The sequence below is a fragment of the Ruditapes philippinarum genome, unplaced genomic scaffold, assembly GCF_026571515.1.
Source record: "Ruditapes philippinarum isolate M1 unplaced genomic scaffold, ASM2657151v2 ctg813_1_1_1_1, whole genome shotgun sequence".
Taxonomy (NCBI): domain Eukaryota; kingdom Metazoa; phylum Mollusca; class Bivalvia; order Venerida; family Veneridae; genus Ruditapes; species Ruditapes philippinarum.
The window spans coordinates 41,465-68,980 of record NW_026864281.1 but is presented as its reverse complement, the minus strand read 5'-3'; the positions used below and the strand labels follow the sequence as shown (position 1 = coordinate 68,980).

Sequence of the window (27,516 nt, the reverse complement as noted above, 5' to 3'; positions counted from 1 at the left end):
CATATATAAAGTAGCACTGGCCAAATATACAGAACTTTCCATTATTACTTTTATGTTTCTAGGAGGTGAATAAAAATCAATAAAAATTTAGAAAAAAAAACCCTTCTTGATTTAATATTAACTGCAAAGTCAGCTAAGTTATACACCAATCCTAACAAATTTACAAACATTTTTTACTGCTGGCCTATATTAATACCAGTAATTTATAACCTAACAAATAAATCTAAACAGGTTAACTAGAACTAGAAATGTGTCCATAGGACACGGATGCCCCCACACGCCACTGTTCTTTCAATCTTATGACTCTAGGTCAAATATTTTTTGGACTACATGTGCCACAAGTTGAAAACTAAAAATCAACAAAGGGCCATAATTCTGTTAAATTTGGTCGCAGCAAAAATTCCTTCCTTTACTACCATCTACACATAAAGGTTGTTCATCCCTGGAAGTTTAAGCAAAATCTGCCATCCGGTTTAAGAGGAGTTGCGTTCACAAAATTTCTATATGGTAAATAGTGAAAAAATCAACAAAGGGCCATAATTCTGTAAAATTTGGTCGCAGCAAAAATTGCTTCCTTTACTGCCATCTACACATTAAAGTTGTTCATCCCTGAAAGTTTAAGCAAAATCTGCCCTCCGGTTTAAGAGGAATTGCATTCACAAAATTTCTAGATACATATGTAGTATATAGTGAAAAAATCAACAAAGGGACATAATTCTCTTAAATTTGGTCGGAGCAAAAATTCCTTCCTTTACATCCATCTACACATTAAGGTTGTTCATCCCTAAAAGTTTAAACAAAATCTGCCATTCAGTTTAAGAGGAGTGGCGTTCACAAAATTTCTTCATAGTATACAGTGAAAAAATCAACAAAGGGCCATAATTCTGTTAAATTTGGTCGCAGCTAAAATTCCTTCCTTTACTACCATCTACACATTATGGTTGTTCATCCCTGAAAGTTTAGGCAAAATCAGCCATCCCGTTTTAGAGGAGTTGCGTTCACAAGATTTCTACATAGTATATAGTGAAAAAATCAACAAAGGGCCATAATTCTGTTAAATTTGGTCGCAGCAAAAATTCCTTCCTTAACTACCATCTACACATAAAGGTTGTTCATCCCTGGAAGTTTAAGCAAAATCTGCCATCCGGTTTAAGAGGAGTTGCGTTCACAAAATTTCTACATAGTATATAATGAAAAAATCAACAAAGGGCCATAATTCTGTTAAATTTGGTCGCAGCGAAAATTCCTTCCTTTACTACCATCTACACATTAAGGTTGTTCATCCCTGGAAGTTTAAGCAAAATCTGCCATCCGGTTTAAGAGGAGTTGCGTTCACAAGATTTCGGGACGTACGGACGGACTGACGGATTGACGGACGGACTGACTGACGGACGGACGGACAAGTGCAACGCTATATGCTCCCACATTGTGGGGGCATAATAAACCAGTTTGTAACCCTATCCAAGCTGAAATATGGGCATAGACTAAATCTGCGCTGAATTTCAACATGTCCCTGGCTAAACTAAACAATTTCAAGGTGGAAACACTGATTAAGTACCATAATAAGAGTGTAAAAGTACAGCAAGGAAAGCCCCGTCATTAGAATCACTGCTTGTGCTCATAATGTGATGGTGTCAAAAGAAAAATAATAGTGTAAGATATTTATACTATACTCTTTTTAACTGTATAAAGCTATATATCTGCTGTAAAAATTATTGCTTGGATTTTGAATACTTTCAAAATATCTGTATAAAATACATAGAAATATGTTAGTTTATTTCCCTAAGGTGCACAAAATCATTGCTTAACGATTTTAACCCAACTACCGTAAATGTATCACCAAACTATTTTGCTCCGCAACATTTTATTCTGTTTACGTACATTATTCATGTGTGTAAGATATCAGAGACATTCTACGTATGATTCTTAATGTAAATAATTTTTATTAAAATATTTCATTAGATATAGCTTCACACCCTTTAAGATCTTACAATAATTTTTCTTTTCATAATCTATTCTCACAATCTTTAATTATATTACTTATCATCTGGCTGTAGGAGACAATTATACTGGACAAATATCAAACCAACTATCTTTTTTCCCCAAACTTCCAATACTTAAGTGGTTGACCTTCAATTAAGTAAAAACTGGATATAAATCAATATATAAATGATTCATGATAGTAAACCTGACTGACGCCACACATATCAAGATTTCACATACTCAAAATGAAACTACAGGTAACTCTAATATCATAGTTAAATGTGCATATTAATTACCTCCCTTTCCTCTTAAATACAGAAACATCTATGCTGGCTTTAAAAGCTGTATTACTTATTATAATATCTATATAATCTACAAAAAACAAGCATTCTTTTCTTAAATTTACATATTTTCAAACAAAATGTATACATCAGCCATGTATTTAAAGTATGGCCTGGACCGGGTAATTGAGAGTACATTTCAAATTATAACAAATATTTTCAACAAATAAAAAAAGTTTTTCACATTTTCTCTGTCATACATAAATGTTAAGTTTCTTTGCAACACTATCTACTATGTTAAACATTTCATTGTACAAAATTAAGAAAGGAAATATCCCAGAACTTCACATCTTTTATAATCGTCATTTGTTAACTTTAGAATCTGATATACATATTTTATTTTGATATCAATATCTATTTATCACCTTACATAATTATATAAACAGAGAATATTGTCCTCATATATCACTACGAATAAAATTACTTGATTTCATTTTGATCTGAACTTTTTCAGCACACTTAACAAATTCTTTTTTTTTAAAATAAAACTTTACTCAAGTATAAATAGTTCATGACCTTCATGTCACATAAATGTTATATATGTAATGCTAGTTTAAGAGAATATGAACAAAAATTTGCTAGAAAAAAAAACCCAACCAAAATTGAATTATGAAATACAATTGATAATGCTTGACAACTGCAAGAATTTCCTCATTAAATATTCCAGAAAAGACATGAAAATAAATTCTAGATTCTGATCTCATAATGAACAAAATTCACAACAGTAGAATATTTTTGATTTACAAAGAAAACAACCCGTATTTGCTTTCTCAAACAACATGGTTAAAAAAAAACAGCAGAATTTTCAAACCTAAAAAAATACTGAAGCTGATAACTAATTCTGGCTGATTTTTTCCTGATAATTTCCCTGATCTGTTATAACTTGTTCTTGGTATGATACTTCTGTTTTTTCCTCTCTGCTTTTATGTGATCATATTCTTCTTTCTATAAAGACTGTTCAATTACTTTTGCACAATTCTTCATCATGGACTCACAATGAGGCTGCAGAATCGCCTGTGTATACCTCGTTTTTAGGAACGTCATAAATCTCTGAGAAAAGTGGAGGTATTTTGCATCGGTGCCAATGTGATCTATAGTACTGTAACAGTTCGTTATGATGGGAACCAAGGGTACGTAACTCTGATAACTTTACAAGAGCAGTGCCGAATAAATTCTCTTCTGTAGAATGGTTCCGTTTTAACTGAAGTTTTAATGCCTCGATCAGTTTCTCCCAGAGATTTTCAACTGCTTTCATATCTCGTATTCCATGTCGATCTGCAACAAAATAACAATACGTAAAAATTTCCATTTCTTACCAAAAGAGAAATCAATCAATTAATCCTGTATGTTCATTTTGAATTTTCTACAAAATCATTCTTAAAAATTTTGGTTGTTAAACAAGAAAGGGCCATAATTCAGAAAATTATATGTTTCACAAGATTTGACCAATTTTAGACAAGTACTGATTTTGTATACTTTCATATGATAGAAAAAAGATACAAATTTTCATTATGTTTTTACAGAAAAAAAAGGTAATTATTCCGACATGTACGCAGATAAAGGAGTATCAACTTTGACTCATATAATTAATAACAGAGTACAAAATATCATAGTATCTTAATTTTTCAAGGAAACCTAGCTAGTCCAAATACAAGTACATGTATTAATCATACTAAATCAAGCATCATTACTTACATGAATGACACATTTTCTAGACTACATATATAAAAGAAAAAAAGGGCACGGTAACCCAGACAACCAAATAGCCTCCCCCAGATTTACATCTAGTTAAAGAAATGATCTTATTCTTATAGGACTGACATAACCTATGGTTCGTTCACTCTGGAGAAAAAAAACCTAAATATTTCTGTCTGCATAAAAAAAGCAACATTTTTCTTCTATCCAGACATTTCCCATGATGCATTGTATGTTAAATGATTATTTATTCTGTGTCTGTCACAAGTGAATGCCACATCACTCCATTGCACAATCAATACAAAGCTTTTAGAGGAAACTTTAGATAGTTATGATATTTTTTTTATATCAGTAATCATCTCTCATATCACTTTAATATTGTCATATCATATCTCTACAATTCTCTTGTGGAATGATTTATGCTAATTTCTCCTAAATGTTAGTATTTGGATTAGTTTACAGTCTACAGTCAAGTTCCTGCAAAACAATGTTGAGGTGTTTTTATCTTTAGCTTGTTTTAACTCTTAAAGTGCATCAAGCTATAACATAACTGCAGCAAAAACTATTTTTCTTTGAATTTTAAGAAAGAATACTTCCAAAATGCTTGTATGAAATAAATACATTAGTAAATTGTCTTAAAAGTGATGGTTCATGCACAAAAACCATTGCTATATGGATAAATTCTATAAAAATGTTTCATAATACCCTTAAACTTCTTGAAACTGTTAAATGAACTGATCTAGCTTTCCAGTTTTGGAATTATTCTATTCTCAACTTAAGAACATGAATTTGGTAAAAAAAACATCAGTGACTCCAATCAGACTTGTGTCTTAAATGGACTCTTGCAGTTTTCAAGTTTGGAATTACTAATTTTGAGGATTAGCACCTGTTCAGACTACACTGATGTGCAGCCTGGCCAGCCCTGCCTCCGTACTAGTAGCAAATACTGCTTATGTACAGTTCCAGCAACCTGCAGGATAATGCTCAATATTAATCCTGGTTAAACAGACGCTTATGTAACATTGTTCAGACACAGGAGTGAATCTGAAATCTCAGATAACATATTATGTGATAAACAGCAGTAAAACAATGATAATAATTAAACTTTATTATTTCAAAAAAAGTCCCAAGATGCTTTACGCTCTTGTAGAAAATCTATAAAATTTCACCAAGGAATCTTGTTTAAAGAACAATGTGTTTGAATAATTATTCTCAATACTCCATATCAAATTCAATACTCCATATTAAAATAGTCATGCTGAAAGTTTTCCAAGAGAAAATAGTCCGCTTTTTAAACAAGAGCAATCAGTGATCACATGTGTCACCTGATGATAGCTTATTCAGTAAATGTATTGAGGAGGGATTGACCAGTTAAATCCCTCTATGTTGTGGCTACTTTGTAGCTACTGTGTAGCAGGAGACACAAAAATATTAACAGGGCAAAACGTTTTTGTTTTTTTAATTCAAGGGCCATAACTCAGCATAATATCATTCAACCAGAAAACCCATAAATCATCAGGAAGTGCTTGAGGTAGCAATCAATCATGAAAAGTTTAAATTAAATTACATAAGTATCATAATAAAAGAAGTGTAGACAAAACATTAAAAAAGGGCAATAACTCATAACAATTACAGAACTGGAAAACGTGGGCGATATGAACAACTACACTTGGTACTGATCTTTCTTGAAAGTTTGGATGAAACTGCATCAGTAGTATTTGAAGAGTAGTTTTGGACAAGTTTATGATGGACAGACAACAAAAGAATTGTGGCTACTTTGGAGCATGTATCAGCTACTGTGTAATAGACAACACAAAACTTTGTGAAATTTGATGAAATTGCGCAAGAAGTATTTGTGGAGTAGACCAAAACATTTTTGTGACAGATGGAAGGATGGAGAAGTGACCTCTGTATGTTGCTACTACTTTGACCTCTGTATGTTGCTACTACTTTGACCTCTGTATGTTGCTCCTACTTTGACCTCTGTATGTTGCTACTTCTTTGACCTCTGTATGTTGCTACTACTTTGTAGCAGGGGACACAAAAATCAGTAAGTTAAGAATTTTGATCACTGACCTATAATTATGAACATGAATACATTTGTGAAGTTTCAAATGAAAACCTTCAGTGAATGTGAACTACCCCTGTGTTTTGGTGAGTAGGGTATTCCCATATTTTCATTGAATTGTTCAGCTAAACAGCATTTTGTGACATTGTTTGTACATGTACCATCATGTTTAAAACTTTATTCACCTTTAAATAAATGTTTGTTGAGAAAAAAATCAAACATGAAAAGGGTGAAAAAAGATGTTGTGAGATAGGGAACTAAACTGTAATTATTACTGACATGCATGTACTTCAACCAGATCAGTTACTGAAACCCTACTGCAACAAACTTCCATTAAATTATTGAGTTCAAAGCATTTACCACTTAAAATACATATTGATTTTCAATTGATGTAAATTTTACTCTGTTTAAACTATCAATTTCCCTTCAATTTTCTCATAAACAATGGCAATATGATCAACAATGGGAAGATTAAAGTGATAAAAAAAAAACATTCTAAAACTTAATGTTGTTATAAAAATCAAATTAAAATGATTTGATGAGCTTAGCTTCCTATATAACTTGTGTTGCCAATATTGCCATAGATGGTTTTGACCTATAGTTAAGTATACATTTATCAATTATCCTTGTATGCAGATAACCTTGTATGGCCAATATAACAGCAGGTACTATTTTCTATGTTTCATAAAAGTTTAAATCCATTTAAACTACCTGGTGACAGTAGCCAATTAAGCAGCTTCTTTTTAAGCTGCAGCATACAAAATGCCCATCATTAAGGTTGAAACAGTTTGTACCTAATGCTTTTTTCTAACCTAAAGCAGATAATACACATGGCTGTGTTTCATATAGGTTGTTTCCTCTTTCCTTAGTACATGTACCAATCTGATTAAAATCAGTTCCTAAATAACACTACGCATTAGGATCTGACCACCACCAATAGGTTGTCACCTCCTCTTGATCTTTCAAACATTAGCGAGCTTTCACTATTTTGAAAGCGATACTGTTTTTAATTTTAAACTTTGGAAAACCAATACTGAGTAGGTAACTTTGGAGTAACATGGCGTTGTGCATAGAGCCGGCAGGTAAACTGGCAAAACAATCTTGCCCATTTAAAGCCAAGTCTATTATTTCCAGTTTATTTGTTTCAAATTACATTTACATTTAGTACATGTGCTAACCTGGTGAAGCCAATATAACAGTAGAAAACAGCCCCCTATCTCTTTATCATTGAGATTTTAGTCATCTTACTGTAACTAACAGGTTACAGTACACCTACCTTAACTTTAATGTTTTAACCATTTTTATGTTGGTTATATTTTACTAACCTGGTGTAGCCAATATAACAGCAGACAACAGCCCTATCTCTGTATCATTGAGGTTTAAGCCATTTATATTCCCTGCTACATCAAACATTTTTACTAACCTGGTGTAGCCAATATAACAGCAGACAACAGCCCAATCTCTGTATCATTGAGGTTTGAGCCATTTATATTCCCTGCTACATCAAACATTTTTACTAACCTGGTGTAGCCAATATAACAGTAGAAAACAGCCCCCTATCTCTTTATCATTGAGATTTTAGTCATCTTACTGTAACTAACAGGTTACAGTACACCTACCTTAATTTAGTAACGTTTTAACCATTTTTATATTGGTTATATTTTACTAACCTGGTGTAGCCAATATAACAGCAGACAAAATCCCTATCTCTGTATCATTGAGGTTTAAGCCATTTATATTCCCTGCTACATTAAACATTTTTACTAACCTGGTGTAGCCAATATAACAGCAGACAACAGCCCAATCTCTGTATCATTGAGGTTTGAGCCATTTATATTCCCTGCTACATCAAACATTTTTACTAACCTGGTGTAGCCAATATAACAGCAGACAACAGCCCTATCTCTGTATCATTGAGGTTTAAGCCATTTATATTCCCTGCTACATCAAACATTTTTACTAACCTGGTGTAGCCAATATAACAGCAGACAACAGCCCCATCTCTGTATCATTGAGGTTTAAGCCATTTATATTCCCTGCTACATCAAACATTTTTACTAACCTGGTGTAGCCAATATAACAGCAGACAACAGCCCTATCTCTGTATCATTGAGGTTTAAGCCATTTATATTCCCTGCTACATCAAACATTTTTACTAACCTGGTGTAGCCAATATAACAGCAGACAACAGCCCTATCTCTGTATCATTGAGGTTTAAGCCATTTATATTCCCTGCTACATCAAACATTGCATTCACAAACTCAGTCTGAAAGAAGTTTAGATCGTTTTCAAAACAGGTACAGGAAATACATATAGATAGAGTCATTTATATGGATACATATGCTTCTAAAACTTTGAAAGGGCAATAACTCTTACAACATAGTTGCTGAAGTTTGAAATCAGTATATTATTAATTACACACATATTCTTAAAGTTGCAATAAAATCTGTCTAAAGTATGATGCTGATGGTGATGACTGGGTGAGTACAACAGCTCTCCCTATTCTTGGAAAAGTTGCGCTAAAAAGGGGCATAACTCAAAATATATAGCTCTCATAATAATGTTCCTTGCCTAAAAATTGTGTCTTGTCAAAATTAACAAGAAAATTCAAAGTTTCATGTTGATATCTTTTATTGTTTTGAAATGATTCTATTTAATATGCAATTTTAACAAAAATTCTAAGTTAAAAAGGGATTTAACTCCAAAAATATAGCTGTTTTAATAATGCCCCTTGCCTTATAACTGCCTCTTGTCATGATAAGCAAACTTTCTAAGTTTCATGTTGATACTTTTGTAATTGTTTGAGTAATGACCTATATTAAAGTTTTAGCATGACAATGACAACAGTAACAACAACATCGCAGCTTGTTTTCTTTGTAACAGACAAGCTGAAAAGGGGGCATAACTTTCACATATTGTAATGAAAAGTTATGAACTTGGCCTACCAAGCACTCTTGTGACAATTCATAAATAATTCAAGTTAATATTCTAACAGTTTCCAAAGATATTAAATAAAGACAGTCATCCGAGGAGGTGGGGATAAAATAACATTGTAACCTTAGTACAGTAACGGGTTAAGTTCTTATAAATTTAATAGAAGTTAATCATTTATTGCACTAAGGTGGGGACCTGACACCTACACTTTTGATCTGCTTTTCAATGAGAAATAGAAAGGAATAATGGCCTTTTACGTGGGTCAAAACTACCTTAAAAGATATCTTTATTTTCCCTAGAATAAAAATCATCAATGATGATCAGACAGACATAAAAGGCAAGACTTGTTTTATTCTTTAATCAATACCATTTATAACAAATGATTACACATATATATCAACACTGGCTATTAACCTTGTCAATAACATCAGCTCAAAGCAAAGAATATGGCCTCATCTTATTTAATGATATCAAATTATCAGATGTTTACAGCACAGGGGTGTTTTTTGAAAGTTGCAACAGATAAAAAACTCAATATAACTGAATTTGTTTTTTATCAATATAACTGAATTTGTAAAACAGCATAACCATATAAGCATCTTATAATACATGTGTATATATTTGTTTTAATTAGGCTTTGACCAGTAAAATGTTGTATTAGACTGACTGTTATTGTTATGTTCCTTGATAAAATTCATACTCTTGAAAGAGTAATAATAAAATAAAGGAGGTGGCACATGCAATAAATCGTCATTAGACATACTAAAATCAGCAAATGAATCTTTACAGAAATATTTTATTTGATCTTCATGCATTATTCACAAGGGACTTTTTTCTGAAGATATTCTCAGATATTATCATAGGAATATCATAGGTGCAAGTTCAAAATGTCAGAAAACCTAAAAACCTTAAATTTAGCATTGATTCAACTGGTTTTATATAGAAGAAGTGTGTTTTCAGGAAAATAAAAAGCAAGCCCTGAACAAATATTTAAAAAAAAATCATGTGTGGGGTTTTGTCCACTCTAAAATTTTGAGGTGCTGGGTTTTGGCGTGTGGGTTTTGTCGTCTTCCAGTATAATTCTCTAGTATGTAAATCAAACAAACACTTCCACAGTCACACAAGTATTTCAAGCAACAGCAGTTACTGCTGAATGAAGACATCAAATACTGCTCCATGATATATATCAAACACAACGTGTCATCCATGTAGAAAAACAAGACCTTTAACATGCTCAACAAGATAACTATCTCACATGAAATAATTTAAATTAGCTTGCAGTATGGCTGAGTGGTTAATGTGTCAGACTAGTAATCGAAAGAGTTCTAGCTCTCTAGGTTCAAGCCCACTTTGAAGGGCAAGCTGTTGTTTCCTTGAGCAAGCAACTTTACACTCATAGCTCAGTACTGGTTTTTTCCAGGAACAGATTCAAGATATTTCTATTAGCTTATAGCCTCCTACACATAATTCTGTATATCCTGGTGAAATAAATAATTCAAACAGGAAGTTATCAACAAATATAGAAATTGATCAGCAAAACCTGTTGCAATGTTATGTTTTGTTAACTTCCAGACTTTGTTCAAGCAATCTCAGAGTCAATATGACACTGGATCATAAATCACATGACTTTATTAAAATCCCAAGAGTAGGCATCATAAATATCCATTACATGACAAATTGTAATTTCTGTAGAAGGAAGTCCAACTAATTTATAAACTATATTATGTGGGTTTTGTTTTTTTCATTATTATTCCTTCCAGACTATTACAATTTTTCACTTATAAGCAAAATAAATGAAAGCAGTGAGATAGACAGTACACTCAATTATCCGCAAGACTTGATTTGAAGACCTTCACCTTTAGGAGTATTGTATGTCATATAGGGCTATAATTTAGACAGTTTAGAGTTATGGATCTTGGAAAACCAGCAAATATTATCATTCTTTAGTCATGTGTAATATCTTAAAAGATTACCAAGAAATAAATAGCCAAGGTTCACTCTCACAGTGAACCTGATAAACCTTCTCTTATCCTGACATGTCTTCGATTTATCCTGCCTCTGTCTAGTTTAATCATATTTTTATATTATTTAAATAGTTTCATTCTTACTTTTTCCCTGATAAATAACGTCTATGTGTAGTTTTGTTTTGCTGCCAACCATGTTATGTCATCATAGGCTTACCATGTGTTGTCACCATAGGCTAACTGTGTGATGTCATCATAGGCTAACCATTTGATGTCATCATAGGCTAACCATTTGATGTCATCATAGGCTAACCATGTGATGTCATCATAGACTAACCATGTGTTGTCATCATAGGCTAACCATGTGATGTCATCATAGGCTAACCATGTGATGTCATCATAGGCTAACCATGTGTTGTCATCATAGGCTAACCATGTGATGTCATCATAGGCTAACCATGTGATGTCATCATAGGCTAACCATGTGATGTCATCATAAGCTTACTATGTGATGTCATCATAGGCTAACCATTTGATGTCATCATAGGCTAACCATGTGATGTCATCATAGACTAACCATGTGTTGTCATCATAGGCTATGTGATGTCATTATAGGCTAACCATAAGACATTATTACTGTAGATGCGGCAAGGATTTATCCAGCTCATAATATAGACATTAGCAGGAGAAAGCTGAGAATAAAATCATGACTATACTAAAGTTAGTTTAGCCTGGCTCCATACTGGTCTTACCCACCTGTCATTATCATCAACAGCAACCAGGGTTAATTGATATATTTTGCTTTAGGGGTTGAAAGCTATCACTTGAAAAATTCACTGTAAACTAGAAATGTGTCTGAAAGACAAGGATGCCCTACTACAAGATAGGTCATCAAATACATGTGGTATAAATCAAGATTTTATGATAGGATAGCACTGTTGGTATTTCATTTTTTTTTCAAATTAAAGACCTTTTACAGTAAGAGGCAGATGGCTGTTGATAGAAACAGTTTTTCAATATTCACAAGTAACCTTAATTTCAGAGTGAGAGAGCACATATTTATCAGTTTAGTCTGTTCTGGAGCATAAAATTGGAATAGGTATTTACATTTATAAGTAACCATCATTTTTTATTGTCAAAATAAAGCATTGATCATCACAATTGCTAGAATGAAAAGGATTCATTATGCTATAACACTGCCAAGTGAATTCAAAAATCCTTGATATATGATAAGAGTTAAGGACAAGTCAAGTTTTTCTAACTGCTGACCTATGACCTCTAAGTGTGACCTTGACTTTGGAGTTAGGGGTCTTGGTCTTGTACATGACAAACTGTCATATCATTCTACACATTTGTGCCTAGTTATTCCAAATCCATGATGCATGACACAATTTTGGGTCTAACAAGATTTTCTAACTCCTGACCTTTAACCTCTAAGTGTAACCTTGACCTTAGAGCTAGGGGTCTAGGTCTTATGCATGACACCTCTTATTATGCTTAAAATGTGAGACAAAATGTGTCAAAGTCCCTTGATGCATGACATAGTTATGGGCATGGTTTTGGGACACACACACACTCTCACATGTAGACAGACAGACATACAGGGGTAACACTTTATGCCTCCTTGCCATTACCCTATCATAAAATTTAAAGACTAGTTTCATATTCTTACGGTAATTATGTGGAGACAGTTTCAACAAGCCCATTTGTTGTACTGATATTCCCCACCTATGATACAAATTACTTGAATGAAACTTTTAATTAATCTGAGGTACATAATACTGGTTGGAGACCACCAAACCCAGACGGCCCCGAAAATGCCTTTTCTTGTCTGTTAGTTCGGAGAAGAACCTAGCTGTACTGTGTAAAATTTTCAGACCTCTAGCTTTAAAATTATAAAATCTGTATGGAAAAATGTTCAAAAAGTGTCCGGTTGGTGGTTCCCGACCAGTAGAAGTGAATATGAAATTTGGTAACTATACTTTTAATGATACAAACCCCATAATATCAAAAAGTGTCAAGGAAAATAGCTCTTAAAGTAAATTAAGATGTTATAATAATGAAAGTGAAATATTTTAAAGAAAAATATACTATATATTTCAAATGATTGACTGCTTATAATGGTGTTTGTCCAACAGTTGATATTGGAAAATGTTCTAATCAGGATAAAATACAAAATCTGCCTAAAATATAAAAAGACTGCCCCATTTTTTTTATAAATTGAATGTTACAGGTAAATTTTGATGGATATTTACAGAACTTTAATAGTGCCATGCAAGTTATTTATCATTCATACAAAATACCTCATAAAATTGAAAAGACTTATATACACTTGGATGGGCATAATGTCACTTTAAAGTGTGTACTAAGAATAAAAATTTAAGGAATATTCTTTTTTTTTTTCTTTTTTTTGGCAATGATTTACTGTGCTACCTGCTATTGATAGTTTACTAACATCCTTTCAAATACAGTAATTTTGGTGTGATTCTTTTCCAAATACAAATATTCAAGTTGCTACAGACTGGCAAATATAACTTTATATCATTTGAAAAAAAAGGAGAAGATTTTTTATCAGAAATTTCAAGTTGTGTAAGAATGTAATTACAGTAGACAGCAAAATATCTCTCCTGCTAAATCTAAGACATTTTCCATCAAAGTGATTAAGTGTAAGAATGTGATTCTCTCTCCTCCTGACTTCCACCAGAGTACATCTCCATCAATTTAACAAGATTTCTTCTCTACAATACAACCTAATTATACTTCAGGATCACAAAGTACACAAGAAACATGGCAATGCCATGAAACCAGGTTTTCAATTATCACCATTGTAGATAAATATGTTGTATTTGAAATACAAATACAAGCAACAAACAATGTAACTATGTGCAATGTAAAACATGAATAATGTAGGAGGAATTGCCACTGAAGAAGTGTTCACTATAATATTATGTATAAGGAAAAAAACAAAGGGCCATAATTAGGTCAAAAACTATCCAATCACAAAACCCCGACAATATGTGCCAGGGTGCTTGATGACAAAGCTTCTGTGAAAGTTTGAACAAAATCCGTTGAGAAATGTAGGACGAGTTCAGCACAGAAGAATTTGTTCACTATAATTATATTGATAATTCTGTATAATGAAAAACAAGTTACAAAGTAGACATGAAATAATGTATCATATCTTTTTTAAATTACCTCCAAAGATGATATGACCTTTGACTGCCAAATCAAGTTAAAATCATGTAAACAGGATTTTCAATGTTAATGTCACTGTGACCTTGACCTTGGAGCCAGCCATGCGGAACATGCGTTCTGCACGTCATCTTGATGTGGTAAACATTTGTCTGAAGTTTCATCAAAAATTCTTCAAAGGGTTGAAGAGTTACAGAGCGGACAGGATTTTCAATGTTAATGTCACTGTGACCTTGACCTTGGAGCCAGCCATGCGGAACATGCGTTCTGCACGTCATCTTGATGTGGTAAACATTTGTCTGAAGTTTCATCAAAATTCTTCAAAGGGTTGAAGAGTAACAGAGCGGACAGGATTTTCAATGTTAATGTCACTGTGACCTTGACCTTGGAGCCAGCCATGCGGAACATGCGTTCTGCACGTCATCTTGATGTGGTAAACATTTGTCTGAAGTTTCATCAAAATTCTTCAAAGGGTTGAAGAGTAACAGAGCGGACAGGATTTTCAATGTTAATGTCACTGTGACCTTGACCTTGGAGCCAGCCATGCGGAACATGCGTTCTGCACGTCATCTTGATGTGGTAAACATTTGTCTGAAGTTTCATCAAAATTCTTCAAAGGGTTGAAGAGTTACAGAGCGGACAGGATTTTCAATGTTAATGTCACTGTGACCTTGACCTTGGAGCCAGCCATGCGGAACATGCGTTCTGCACGTCATCTTGATGTGGTAAACATTTGTCTGAAGTTTCATCAAAATTCTTCAAAGGGTTGAAGAGTTACAGAGCGGACACAATTTCGTTTGACGCCCGCCCGCCCATCCGCCCAGCCGCCCATCCGCCCATCCCGCCCGCCATACCCCAATCTAATAACCAGGATTTTCAAAATTGAAAACCTGGTTAACAAGCAAGATTACACTCCCTTTCTTTTTTATAGAATAATTCTGGATAATAGTGCATGCAAACTTTTTCAAGGCACAGAAAATCTCCTGATTGATTGTCTTTTTTTTGCCTTTGGCAAGATGTTGTGTATGACATGAAGAAATATATGATAGCTATTCCCATATGAGTGCTCAAAGTGTAAGTGAAAACAAAATTGAAACAGATAGCTCCCTTGTGGGATATTCAATACATTCCTTCATTTTTTCTTTAGTTTTTTTCCCTCAAAAATTTAAATAATTATAAGATATGAATCTTGCTTGATTTTGCCAACAAGTTTATTTTTAAACATTGACCTTTGACCTTGGGTAACAGGTTTTTTGAGATTGTTTGCAACATGTTTATTTAAAAAGCAATGGCACATTGTGCATCAAATAAAAATTTGACAAAAATTAATAGGTAAGCCCATTCTGTAATGAGAACTAGCTGACTGAAATGTTGGGTGATTATTGAGGCACAAGTAACTATATTTTTTTTTCCAAATAAGAAATCGATAAATAGATTCAAAATCCAGTGCACGAAAAGTCATTTTGTAAATACAGTGGAAAAAGGGTAATAAAATACTTTCAATCTAATAAGAGCTAACGACACAAGAGCTAGTGGACTGGTCCCCGGATTCCCTTGTATCTCATAGCCGTCTCTGGAGTCTGCTGATTGGAAATAAGTGCTTCGCTGCACTAACGTAGATTATCCTCGACAGCCTGGTCTAAAAAAACTTTCAATTCAATAAAACAATTAAGAATGCCCAATTTTACATGTACATACCGTATAAACAACAGAGAGCTCTTCTTTTTGTATCATACTGCCATCTTCAAAAGTGAGGCAATTTTCATCTGGTGAGAACATGCGTGCCATACGAGTTACCCACATTTCAAAGAAACTCATTTTAATCAATATAAGCTGGTCATCTTGTGAAAGTTCTAAAATACCTGAAAAATATAATGAAGTAACTATATAATAAATCAAAATTCACAAAAATCATATATGTTGCTGTTGAGTTTTATGTCACACCAACACAGTAAAGGTCATATGGCAACTTTCCAGCTTTACTGGTGGAGGAAGACCTCAGGTGACACTACATTACTACATTATTTCAGGCACTAACAGGCACCTGAATAGAATCACTGATGCTCCATAAGCTAGCTGGATAGCTTTCTCAATTGAAAGAATCCAAAGAAGCTTGCGTGACTTGAACCTACAGAAGTGAAAGGCAAATGATTTGAATCAATGACCTTAACCTCTCAGCTATAGAAAATCATATATTTCAGATTTGTGAAGAGTAGTTATAATCAATATTAATTGCTTTATCACACAATTAAAGGAAACTGAAACATCAAAAATACTATCCATCTCAGAAATATTGGTCCTGACTTTTTTTATCAAATTTAACATAACTTAGTTTAAACATGATGACTGCTTGACCAGAAGGCCTTTTAAGTTCAAATCCCTGGCCCACATATGCTATTCAGAACAAAATACCTAACAAAAGAATTTGTTAAATCCACATTGATGAGGGGATGCAAAGTAATTAAAAATCATAAAATGTAAAATCTTATTATACCATATCTAGGTATTTTATACAAAATTATTATGCTGCTTTACTGTGTTCCTACAATACAATGCTGAAAGTGATAGACATACAAGTTCATGAGTACTAAAAAATGTACTTTTGTGTTCATTTGTAAGAAATGACATCCTTAATACTGTTCAACTTATTTTCCTAATATTCACTGAATTTCCTCATAATAAGACTCTTTCTCTGTCAGCTTTTCTCCAGAGATAAAACTTTCTGAGAAAATATCAATTAAGAAGATTTTATGGCAAGAAAACTTGTTATCTTACTAAAGAATGTCAATATTTTATTCTCCATTTCAATTCATACAATTTAAGTGTCAATGTAAAAGAAGATAAATCTTCTTAGGAATGCAAATTAAAATAAAAGTCCTAACATTAGAGTTTCCTGTGATATACTGATATCATATCAATTCTTATATTATTATACTGATATATGTAAATCGGTTTCTCAATTTTATCAATGATGATATATAAAAAATCTTTATTTCTTATATACAGTAAGACCTCAGGATTTGACATCTGAAAATTCCAAAATGCACTTTTGACCGGTCATTTAATCATTTAATGTATTTGATTTTGACCAATGAAAACTAGAACTGCCACAGTCATGGCGTGAATACCCCATATACCGCTTTTTCAGAATACAGTGGCCATTTAGAGATCAAGGACAACCTTCCTGCCAAATCTTAGGTTACTAAGCCAGTGCATTGCTAAGTTATGTATTGAAGTCAAAATTCCTGTGACCTTGACCTTTGACCCAATGACCTCAAAATCAAAAGGGGTCACTAACTAATTATGACTAACCTCCATTCCAAATATGAAGACTGTGGGTCAAAGGAATCTTAAGTTATTGGGCGGACAAACTTTTTATAGTCAAGGTCCCTGTGACCTTGACCTTTGGCTCATTGACCTCAAAATCAATAGAGGTCATCTACTAGTCATGACTAACCTCCATGCCAAATATGAAGACTGGGTCAAAGGCATCTTAAGTTTATGGGCGGACAAGGAAAATTCGACGGACAGATGACCGGACAGAAGTGCCCCTTAAATGAACTAAGGGGCCATTTCTTTTGTTATTTTCTTTTGTTTAATAGAGGGCCATGGCCCCTTATTCTATTGTTAGGGAATGAACTCTATTGTTCTCTTTTGTTCTGTTTACAGTTAGATGGCCCCCTACTTCTCTTAAATAGCCCGGACAGAAGTCTGGACAGACAAGCTGATTCCAGTATACCTTTGTTGTGCAGGAGTATAAAAATTCTGCTGGTGCATGAAAACATTACTACTTGTCCTGTAGCCGGGTGGTTCAGGTCCCTGCCTCTCACCCAGGGGAAAATGCGTTTCAGATCAATTTGGGTCACAACCATGATTCCTCATATGAGAAACAGCAAACAAAATTGACACAAACATATGATGTACATGTAATTGGTTGTTTGTTTTTTTAACAGTATTTCAGTCATATAGGCGGGTAGTTTCCTAACCATCGTTCCTGGAGAGTTACACCAGCACTAGACTACCTTCCTCTGTGCTAAACTACAAAAGCATCTCCCGCGGATCGAACCCATGCCAGAGAGGTAACTGGATTAGAAGTCATCGACTCTAACTGTAATTGGTTGACAATGGTAATAATGTACATGTACAAGTTTTTAAGATCATTAAAAGTTTGCCACATTTGAAGACTGGACTATTCAATATTTTTAAATGCAAAAGTTAATACTTATTGACTTTTCTAAATGGAATTATTTTACCCTATATGTCTGTATATATTTATGAAAAACAGAATTCTTTTGTTACTACAACAACAATACCCAATGCATTTAACCTGTGCACGCGTAGATATGCAAATTTGCAAATTACTATTCCCTGCTGACAACAGATAATATCTGCCAATTTTAAAATAAATCTTGTTCCATTAGTCCTTTATGTTAATGGTTTTTATTGAAAATGTTGGTTAATATATGCCATATCATTGTATTCAGTGAATTAAGGCATACAATTTTACATTTTATGAATACAATGCTTAACATATAGATGACCAGTATTATCACTTTAAAAATATACAATTTATATAAATAGTTTAAACTTTTATTTATTGTTAATTTTTCACCAGTATATGATGGATTAAACAACCTTACTTCCCAACTTGCCCTTGGATTATTTACCTTATTTTTCACCAGTATATGATGGATTAAACCAACTTACTTCCCAACATGCTCTTGGATTATTTACCTTATTTTTCACCAGTATATGATGGATTAAACAACCTTACTTCCCAACTTGCCCGTGGATTATTTACCTTATTTTTCACCAGTATATGATGGATTAAACCAACTTACTTCCCAACATGCTCTTGGATTATTTACCTTATTTTTCACCAGTATATGATGGATTAAACAACCTTACTTCCCAACTTGCCCTTGGATTATTTACCTTATTTTTCACCAGTATATGATGGATTAAACCAACTTACTTCCCAACATGCTCTTGGATTATTTACCTTATTTTTCACCAGTATATGATGGATTAAACCAACTTACTTCCCAACTTGCCCTTGGATTATTTACCTTATTTTTCACCAGTATATGATGGATTAAACCACCTTACTTCCAAACATGCCCTTGGATTATTTACCTTATTTTTCACCAGTATATGATGGATTAAACCAACTTACTTCCCAACATGCTCTTGGATTATTTACCTTATTTTTCACCAGTATATGATGGATTAAACAACCTTACTTCCCAACTTGCCCTTGGATTATTTACCTTATTTTTCACCAGTATATGATGGATAAAACCACCTTACTTCCTGATATGCCCTTGGATTATTTACCTTATTTTTCACCAGTATATGATGGATAAAACCACCTTACTTCCCAACATGCCCTTGGATTATTTACCTTATTTTTCACCAGTATATGATGGATAAAACAACCTTACTTCCCAACATGACGTTGGATTATTTACCTGGTATACGTTTAACAAACTCTACCATACTTTGTATAGCAGGAGTTGTGAGATGAGCGTAACACTGCCACATCAGTAATCGCTGCGTCTCTAACTCCTCGTCTGAAAACTGAACTAGAGTGTCAGGTATCTCGATCTTGGTCATCTGAAATACACAAATAAATTGATTAAATTCTCATTACCTTTTAAATAAATGATAAGAGACTACGTTCAAAATAAAGCAAAAACATAAAGAATATATCTGGAATAAATAGAGAACAAGAGGACAATGATGACCATAATTTGCTAACCTGAAATCCATTGCTAAACAAGGACATAATTCTTTAATACAGAAATAAGTTATAGCATTTAATAGAAACTGACTCATTTTTACCCTAGGGCCACAATTCATATAACTTTTGTAAAATTCTATAAAGCAATGCTTCTTGTCAAATATCTTATCTCTTGGGGATGTTGTTATGTAAGTCTATGAACACTTGATGCCATCCAGGACAGGACCAAATTTGACCCTGGTGACATGATTTGTATATATTATTAGAGACCTACAAGATGATACTATATGCCAAAATATCTAAGTCAATGTGAACAAGGGCAACATTGTCTCAAAATACACACGTCACAAAAGCTTTTGTCAGGGATGTGGGCATTATAGATATGCATATAGACGTTATGCTCCGAGCAATATCCGGACAATATCTGGATATTTTATCATCTCTAGTGATATAATTCTAGCAAATATTAACCTAAATTACATGTGTCACACTTGTAGTCATAATCATTTGTGTTACAATCCATCAATAAATGGTCCCCATACCCAAACTTACCTCTCTATGTGACCTTGACTTTGGTAGCAGGGACCTGGATTATGTGCGCAAAATTTAGCTTCACAATGGTAGTCATGATAATGACCATTAATGTGTTTCAATCCCTTAATAAATGATGACTACATGGTCCAAATACACATTTTCATCAGAACTTTGACCCCTATGTGTGACCTTGACCTTGGCCGCAAGGTCCTAAATTTTGCATGTGACACTCCGCCTTACCATGGTGAACATTTGTGCCAATTTATATTGAAATCCCTCAATGCATGTAGAAGTTTTGCTCGGGACAAGAGTTTATCATTGACCTCTAAGTGTGACCTTGAACTTTGACCGAGAGACCTGGCTTATGCGTATGACACTCTTTCTTTTAGTGGTGAACATTTCTATGAAGTAACAGTTTCATTAAAATTCCTAAATGCTTTTAGGAGATATGCTCTGGACAAAATCTCTATATTTTATCACCTCAAGTGACCTTGACCTTGCATATATTATATTAAATTACATGTTTCACACCAGTAGTCATGATAATTACCATTTGTGTTTCAACCCCTCAATAAATGATGACTTAATGGTCCATATACACATTTTCGTATTATTATCTGAACTTCGATCCCTATGTGTGACCTTGACCTTGGCTGCAGGGACCTAAATTTTGCACGCAACACTCCGCCTTACCAAGGTGAACATTTGTGCCAAGTTATATTGAAATCCCTCAATGCATGTAGAAGTTTCGCTCCTGACAAGCGTTTTTCAATGACCTTTAAGTGCGACCTTGACCTTTTACCTAGAGACCTGGTTCATGTGGGCAGCACTCCTTTTTATAGTGGTGAACATTTCTATGAAGTTACATTAAAATTCTTAAATACGTGTAGGAGATATGCTTCGGACGCCAGCCCAGCCGCCAGGTGGGAAACTATAATACAACCTGTTTTTCAAACGGGCGTATAAAAAGGTGAGAATGCCACATTCCATTTTGACCCAAGGAGATTTACATAACTTATAAAGAGTTCTCATACACAATTTTACTGACCAATATTAAGCTCTTGGACACATAGTTTTAAAGGAAAGATTTTAATGTTTTCCTATACAAGTCCTTGTAAACTGTGGAACACCTGGGCCATGATTTATAAAACCTTTTGTAGAGGACCACAATGCCAAATATTTTAGCTCTGGTCATTGAAGTTTTGTCAAGAAAAATTGTTTTTCTGTTTATATGTGTAAGTCTAAGAAAGACAAGAATTTGTAACAGGGTTACCAACGTTCCCCGCCTTAACAGACCCTTGTACCCCATAACAGACTATGTTAATCTTTGACCTCCAAGTGTGACCTTGACCTTGCAGGTAGGTGACCAGTTTTTGCGCATGACACATCATCTTATTATTGTGAACAATTGTGGCAAGTATTTACAAAATCCCTTCAAAGATAAGAAAGTAATGGACCAGACACAACATATACCCTCAAATAGACAATGTTGACCTTGAATGAGCAAGTGCGACCTTGACCCTGGAGGTAGCGGTCTGGTTGTTGCGCACCTAAAATATTATTCACATTGACATTTATGCTCATCTATATTAACGGCAAAGTTACTGCCTTGAAAAGCACCCATATTTGACCTATAAGTATGACCTTGACCTTTCAGCTGCTACAACTCTAGTTCTTGTACGCATTACACTATCTCAGACAAATGCACTTATTAAAGCATAAACAAGTACACATCAAACTGCCTGTCGCCTGCTCGCAAAAAATACTAAAACATTCCTTCTTAAAAGATGCTATCTGCAATAAAATGAAAGTGGGCCATAAGACATCTGATTCTCTGTCAATCTAATTTCAATTATTTCAATACATCTAATATTGATCTGACAATAAATACATTTCAGGAAATAACCTACCAGAAATTTATATGATACAAAATCAATGAAAACCTTCACAAACATACAAAATAGAACATTCAAACATGTCCATATAGCCATTTTCATAGAATTTAATATGCCTATTAAATCTCAAATGAATTATTATTAATTGATTTTGCAGCAGGAAATATTCTAGTACAAATATCAGGTGACAGAAATATCATTTAACAGAAAATTAATTGAAAGTAAGACATGCAGTATATCAATAAACTCCTATGAACTTTAATGAAGGCTTTTAGAATAACAAAATGAGGAAATAAAAATCTTTAGGTTGACTTAAGGACATGAGAAAACAATGTAATATAGAAGTATACAATCATGTATAATTGAAACAATTCACAACAACGAAAAATACATAATTGTAGTATTTGAATTAATTCAGAAGGAGATCTGAAACCTTTACTAGAAAGGTTCTATTACTTATTATACAGCCAATTTTTATGTAATCCCGTCAGATTTAGTGTAGGATGATCTGGCTCTATCAGCTAGTGCTGCTCTAATGGTAATCAACATACTTCAGCTTAACATGACATATCTACAGATAACAAGTGTCTTTAACTTTCTGTTCAAAAGATATCATTAAAAATCCCACATTATTATATATCTGTGAGAAAGAAAAGTGCTGATCCAACAAAAGAAACAAACAGATAAACAAACAGATAACTGTCTATACAAAGGAAGACCCTTCACAAGTAATAAACACTTTCATAAAATAGCTAAATCTCACCAGAGTCGCATGCCTCCTTTGCAGAAGTTTGAGTTTATCGTCAGTGACACCGCAGTTGGCCAGATGTGCTTGTGATACATTAAGAATGATGTCATAGATTGCCAGTTGTTTACTCTCAAGTGCCGTCTGCTCTAACGTGGGCTCCGTTGACGACACATGCTGCTCATCCATGCTTTTTGATCGTTTTGGTACGCGCCCAAATCTCACAGCTGGAAAACACAAAATTTTCTAATCCATTAACACTCATGAAAACTGTTTTCGTTTCCCCTTTTATCCAATATCTGTTGTGAGATAGAAAGAGGTATCATTGCATTCAATACCAAAGTCAATACCAGTAAGCCAGCAAGCAGTCATATACTGTACTTCTGCTCACTAAATTAAGGTCACCATTTTGGAATACTGTCCTTTATGTCAGATCAATATTGAGAGAACTGCACTAAGAATAGATAACTTTTAACATCACACCTCACAATAATTGTTACATCCTGCTTAGAATTTTTAATTATCCAATTATTAAAGGAATTATCACATCAAAATAAAAAGATCAAGCAATCATTTGTATAGAGTAAGGTCAAACCGTACACAAGGAGTGTTCAAATATGAATGCATCTAAACACATAAATAAAACTTCCTAGGTTTCACTGAATGTTTATTTTGTTCCCTCAAAGTATTCACCACTAACATACACACACATAAGTTTCAGTCTCCGGAGCAAATCTTTGAAGGCATTTTCATAGTCTTTTTTAGGTATACTAGGAAGACACTTGAATATTACAAAGTGAGGTGTTTGAACTGAACAAATTTTTCGATTTCAAAGGTATTTCTTGGTTAACTATGAATAGCTGCAAAGGGTTTCTTTATTATAAAACAGGACAATTCGAAAAAAAAATTCCGCAGCAATTTCAAAATGCTAGCCTCAAAATTTCTTTGATACCTGCCATAAAACTGTATTACTGCTTAATTTGGGAAATAAGGAGAGTCACCTCTTATTCTTAAACATTCCAAGTTACAAACAGTTACGTTGAAAAAACTCAATTATATGTTTTATGTTTTTATCCAAAAAAAGAAAAATCCTAGTGGTAATTTATTTTCCACAAAATATCACCCTTTGAGAAAAAGAAGGGTTTCATAAATCAGAACGGCCTGTCACAAACACACCATAGGGGAAATAAAGCCCTGGAAGCAAACTCAGTGCAGCAACCAACATGACTGCATGGCATGATATTTTAAAGATAGCCCATGTCTACATGATTTTTTAATTTATCTCCTGAATCAGCTTGGGAAAGTTATGGAGAATCTCAGAGATTTCACTTATTTCAAAGTGCATTAAAGATAGCTGGCAATCAAGTGAATTAAAATTAGCAGTATACAGTCAATGGTTCTATAAAGTTATATACAAACATAGGTAAATCATTCTATTCTATTCCTATTTTCAAGGTGCAAAAGGGGGAGATAACCAGAACAAATGAATGCTGCCGGTGTGTGACTCGGATGATGGATCAAGGGGTTGGTATTGATATATGAAACATAAAGTCCCTGACATGCAGATTCTATGTTCTTATATCATATTTGCTATTTCACCAATGTAAAGGGAAGGGTGACAACTGGGTAAAATTGGTTGTCACAACTACTTATCTTGACAAAAGACAGGGACCTCGGACTTGTTAAGAAATTTGCTAAGTTTTATTTGTTTGTTTTTTTTGTTTTTTTTATTAGGAAAGGCATTATAAGTCGAATTCACTTTCTATTTATCGCTTACATTATTTTTTTCTATTTATTACCAGGGTTATTTGTAGATAATTATGCCATGTCACAGACTTGCCTGATACCATCTAATATTCATCCAGCACTCATCAATATTCAAGAACAATTACCGTTCACAGAAAATCTGTGTCTCTTTATTACAAACAAAATACTGTGAAACAATATTTTGTGATAGAAACATTGACACTGACATTTCATATCTTAAAACTTGATATTTTTTTCCTAACTGACTTCCAGCCATAAATACGCAATCAAAATCTAATTTATAACAATGGAATGCTAGTGTTTTTGTTATTTGGTTGCACCCTTAATTCGATCAACACAAATTTCTGAGCCCAAAACAGTAACTTTTCTCTTTCCACCACACTGCAGCAACATTGAAAGACTATTTCTCAAGAAAGTAGAAAAAAATTAACAAGAAAATCACTCAAGCCAATGGACTCTCCAAAAACCTGCACTTTTGTTAATGTATTTCAAAGCTAGAACCTGCACATTTGTCAATGTATTTCAAAGCTAGAACCTGCACATTTGTCAATGTATTTCAAAGCTAGAACCTGCACATTTGTCAATGTATTTCAAAGCTAGAACCTGCACATTTGTCAATGTATTTCAAAGCTAGAACCTGCACATTGTCAATGTATTTCAAAGCTAGAACCTGCACATTTGTCAATGTATTTCAAAGCTAGAACCTGCACATTGTCAATGTATTTCAAAGCTAGAACCTGCAATGTACATTAGTCAATAAATTAAGACAGTAAGAGCTAAACAACTTATGTGACAACTTATTTCACTAAAAGTGATAGAACTAAAGATATTTACCTACAAAATAAGGAGAAATGAGTCAATGAAATAAAGGCTGCAAAAGTATAAGAAAACACACTTTTTCTAGCACTGATGACCTTGAAATAAGTGTTCCCTTTACTTCATCAGAAGTTAGAGGACCTAACAAATATGAAAAACATCATGAGCGAAAGACTTGGTATAAAGTGAACTTGACCCAAGTGACCCCTTACTATTCCTGAAGTTAGAAGAACACCAAATATGAAATACCATCAGTCAATGTATAAAGGCTATATAAGCAAATATAACATTACAAAGGGAGATAATCAAAACAAACCAAGCAGAGTAGCATTATTATAGTTCTCAGACAATGCACTTTCTCTCTGTGATCTCTATCATTGTGTAATGACATGTTAATGAAATTATTTAAATACTTTTCACGTTATTCCCATGACAAACATTATTATGTATCATTAAGGTAATTAAAAAATGTAGTTTAGTGAGACTGACAGGCATGGCAGTGACTATAATATTATGCTTTCCCTTCAGGGAGCTTAATAATACCATTTTTCTAATGCCAGAACTTTATCTAGTATCATCTAATAAAGTTGCAAACAAATTGTATGCATATATATATCCCAAGGGAACTATATCTTACTTAGGAAACAGAAAAACACATCTATTTTGGCTCAATAGTACTCAATGGACTCCTAATAACTAGGAACTTACTTAGAAAATAATTCATGGGAGATAATCATTAAATCTGTCTTACTTAGATATAGGTTAATTAAGAAGGAAATTCAGAGTTGATACATCTTTAACTTAGCTTTTTCATCAATTTTTTGTCTATGTAAATACATTCTCTACTAGTATGTTTGGTATAAACTCTTCCCAGCATTTAGTATTGCACAAAGTTACACACAAATCTTTTAGATTGCAAAAATATGTGCACTTTTAACTTCTGTATTGTTGGAGAAAATACAAATAAAGCATCATTGCAAGATAATTGATAACTGTATGGCATTTAAGATCAATTCTTGTTCAATTATCCTGCCAGAAAACTACACATCTTATAACTTTATAACATGCTACCTCTCTTATAGAGAACAGGATAACTGGAGAATGATAAGATACAGGAATGATTAGATTTTAGTGAAACACAATATAATTTATACCTTTCTCGTTTAACTGTCTGTACCATTTAAAATACATTCTCGTTGTCCAGAAACTAGATCAAATTCTTTGAACATTATTTCTATTGTCCTGAAACAGGTTCAAATTGTTTGTTTCTTTTCAACCTTTTACATGCAAGTATAGAAACAAAGGAAAATATACTACAGGAGGGATTACAGGGCTGAAGTTAATTTTACTGTGTATGGATGTTTTTCCCCAAATTTTTCGCTTCTTTTTGAGTGGGTTCTAAGTCTTTGCTTTACTGGAAAAGACCTCAAGTGCCCTTCCATGCATTATTTCAGGCACAAACAGGCACCCAAGTAGAACCACCAAGGTTTCATTAGCTGGCTGTATATGAAAGAATCCAAAGTCACTGTTGGGACTCAAACCCAGTGGTGATTGGCAAGTGGTTTGAAGTCAACTACCATAACCTCTCAGCCATGGATGTCTCTGCAGATGTATTTTAATTCACCATTTTCACATAATGATACCTTCAAGTACTGATGCAAGAGGGTGTAGATGGATAAACATGTATTAACTATAAACTAGCTCAATCACACCAAGCCTAGTGCAACATTTTCAATTTGGGCGTTTTACATAGCCTTCAAGATTTCCTCTCTCGTCTACAATAAGCCACTATTCTAAGCCACATCTTCACTGTTAAGGTTACATGGAACTGTCCAGCTT

General features: G+C 33.6%; 1 protein-coding gene across 1 annotated transcript in view; it reads right to left on the bottom strand.

The window, feature by feature from the left end:
- Nucleotides 1–1,441: 1,441 nt before the first annotated feature.
- Nucleotides 1,442–27,516, bottom strand: part of LOC132725050 (nuclear receptor subfamily 1 group D member 1-like) — a gene marked incomplete at its 5' end in the record, with an annotated part of 53,686 nt that continues 27,611 nt past the window's right edge. Inside the window, 5 exons of the mRNA XM_060710035.1 lie at nucleotides 1,442–3,599; nucleotides 8,248–8,353; nucleotides 15,876–16,039; nucleotides 19,649–19,793; nucleotides 23,113–23,321. Of these exons, the coding sequence (XP_060566018.1) occupies nucleotides 3,316–3,599; nucleotides 8,248–8,353; nucleotides 15,876–16,039; nucleotides 19,649–19,793; nucleotides 23,113–23,321 (908 nt within the window). The remainder of the gene's footprint in view (nucleotides 3,600–8,247; nucleotides 8,354–15,875; nucleotides 16,040–19,648; nucleotides 19,794–23,112; nucleotides 23,322–27,516) is intronic.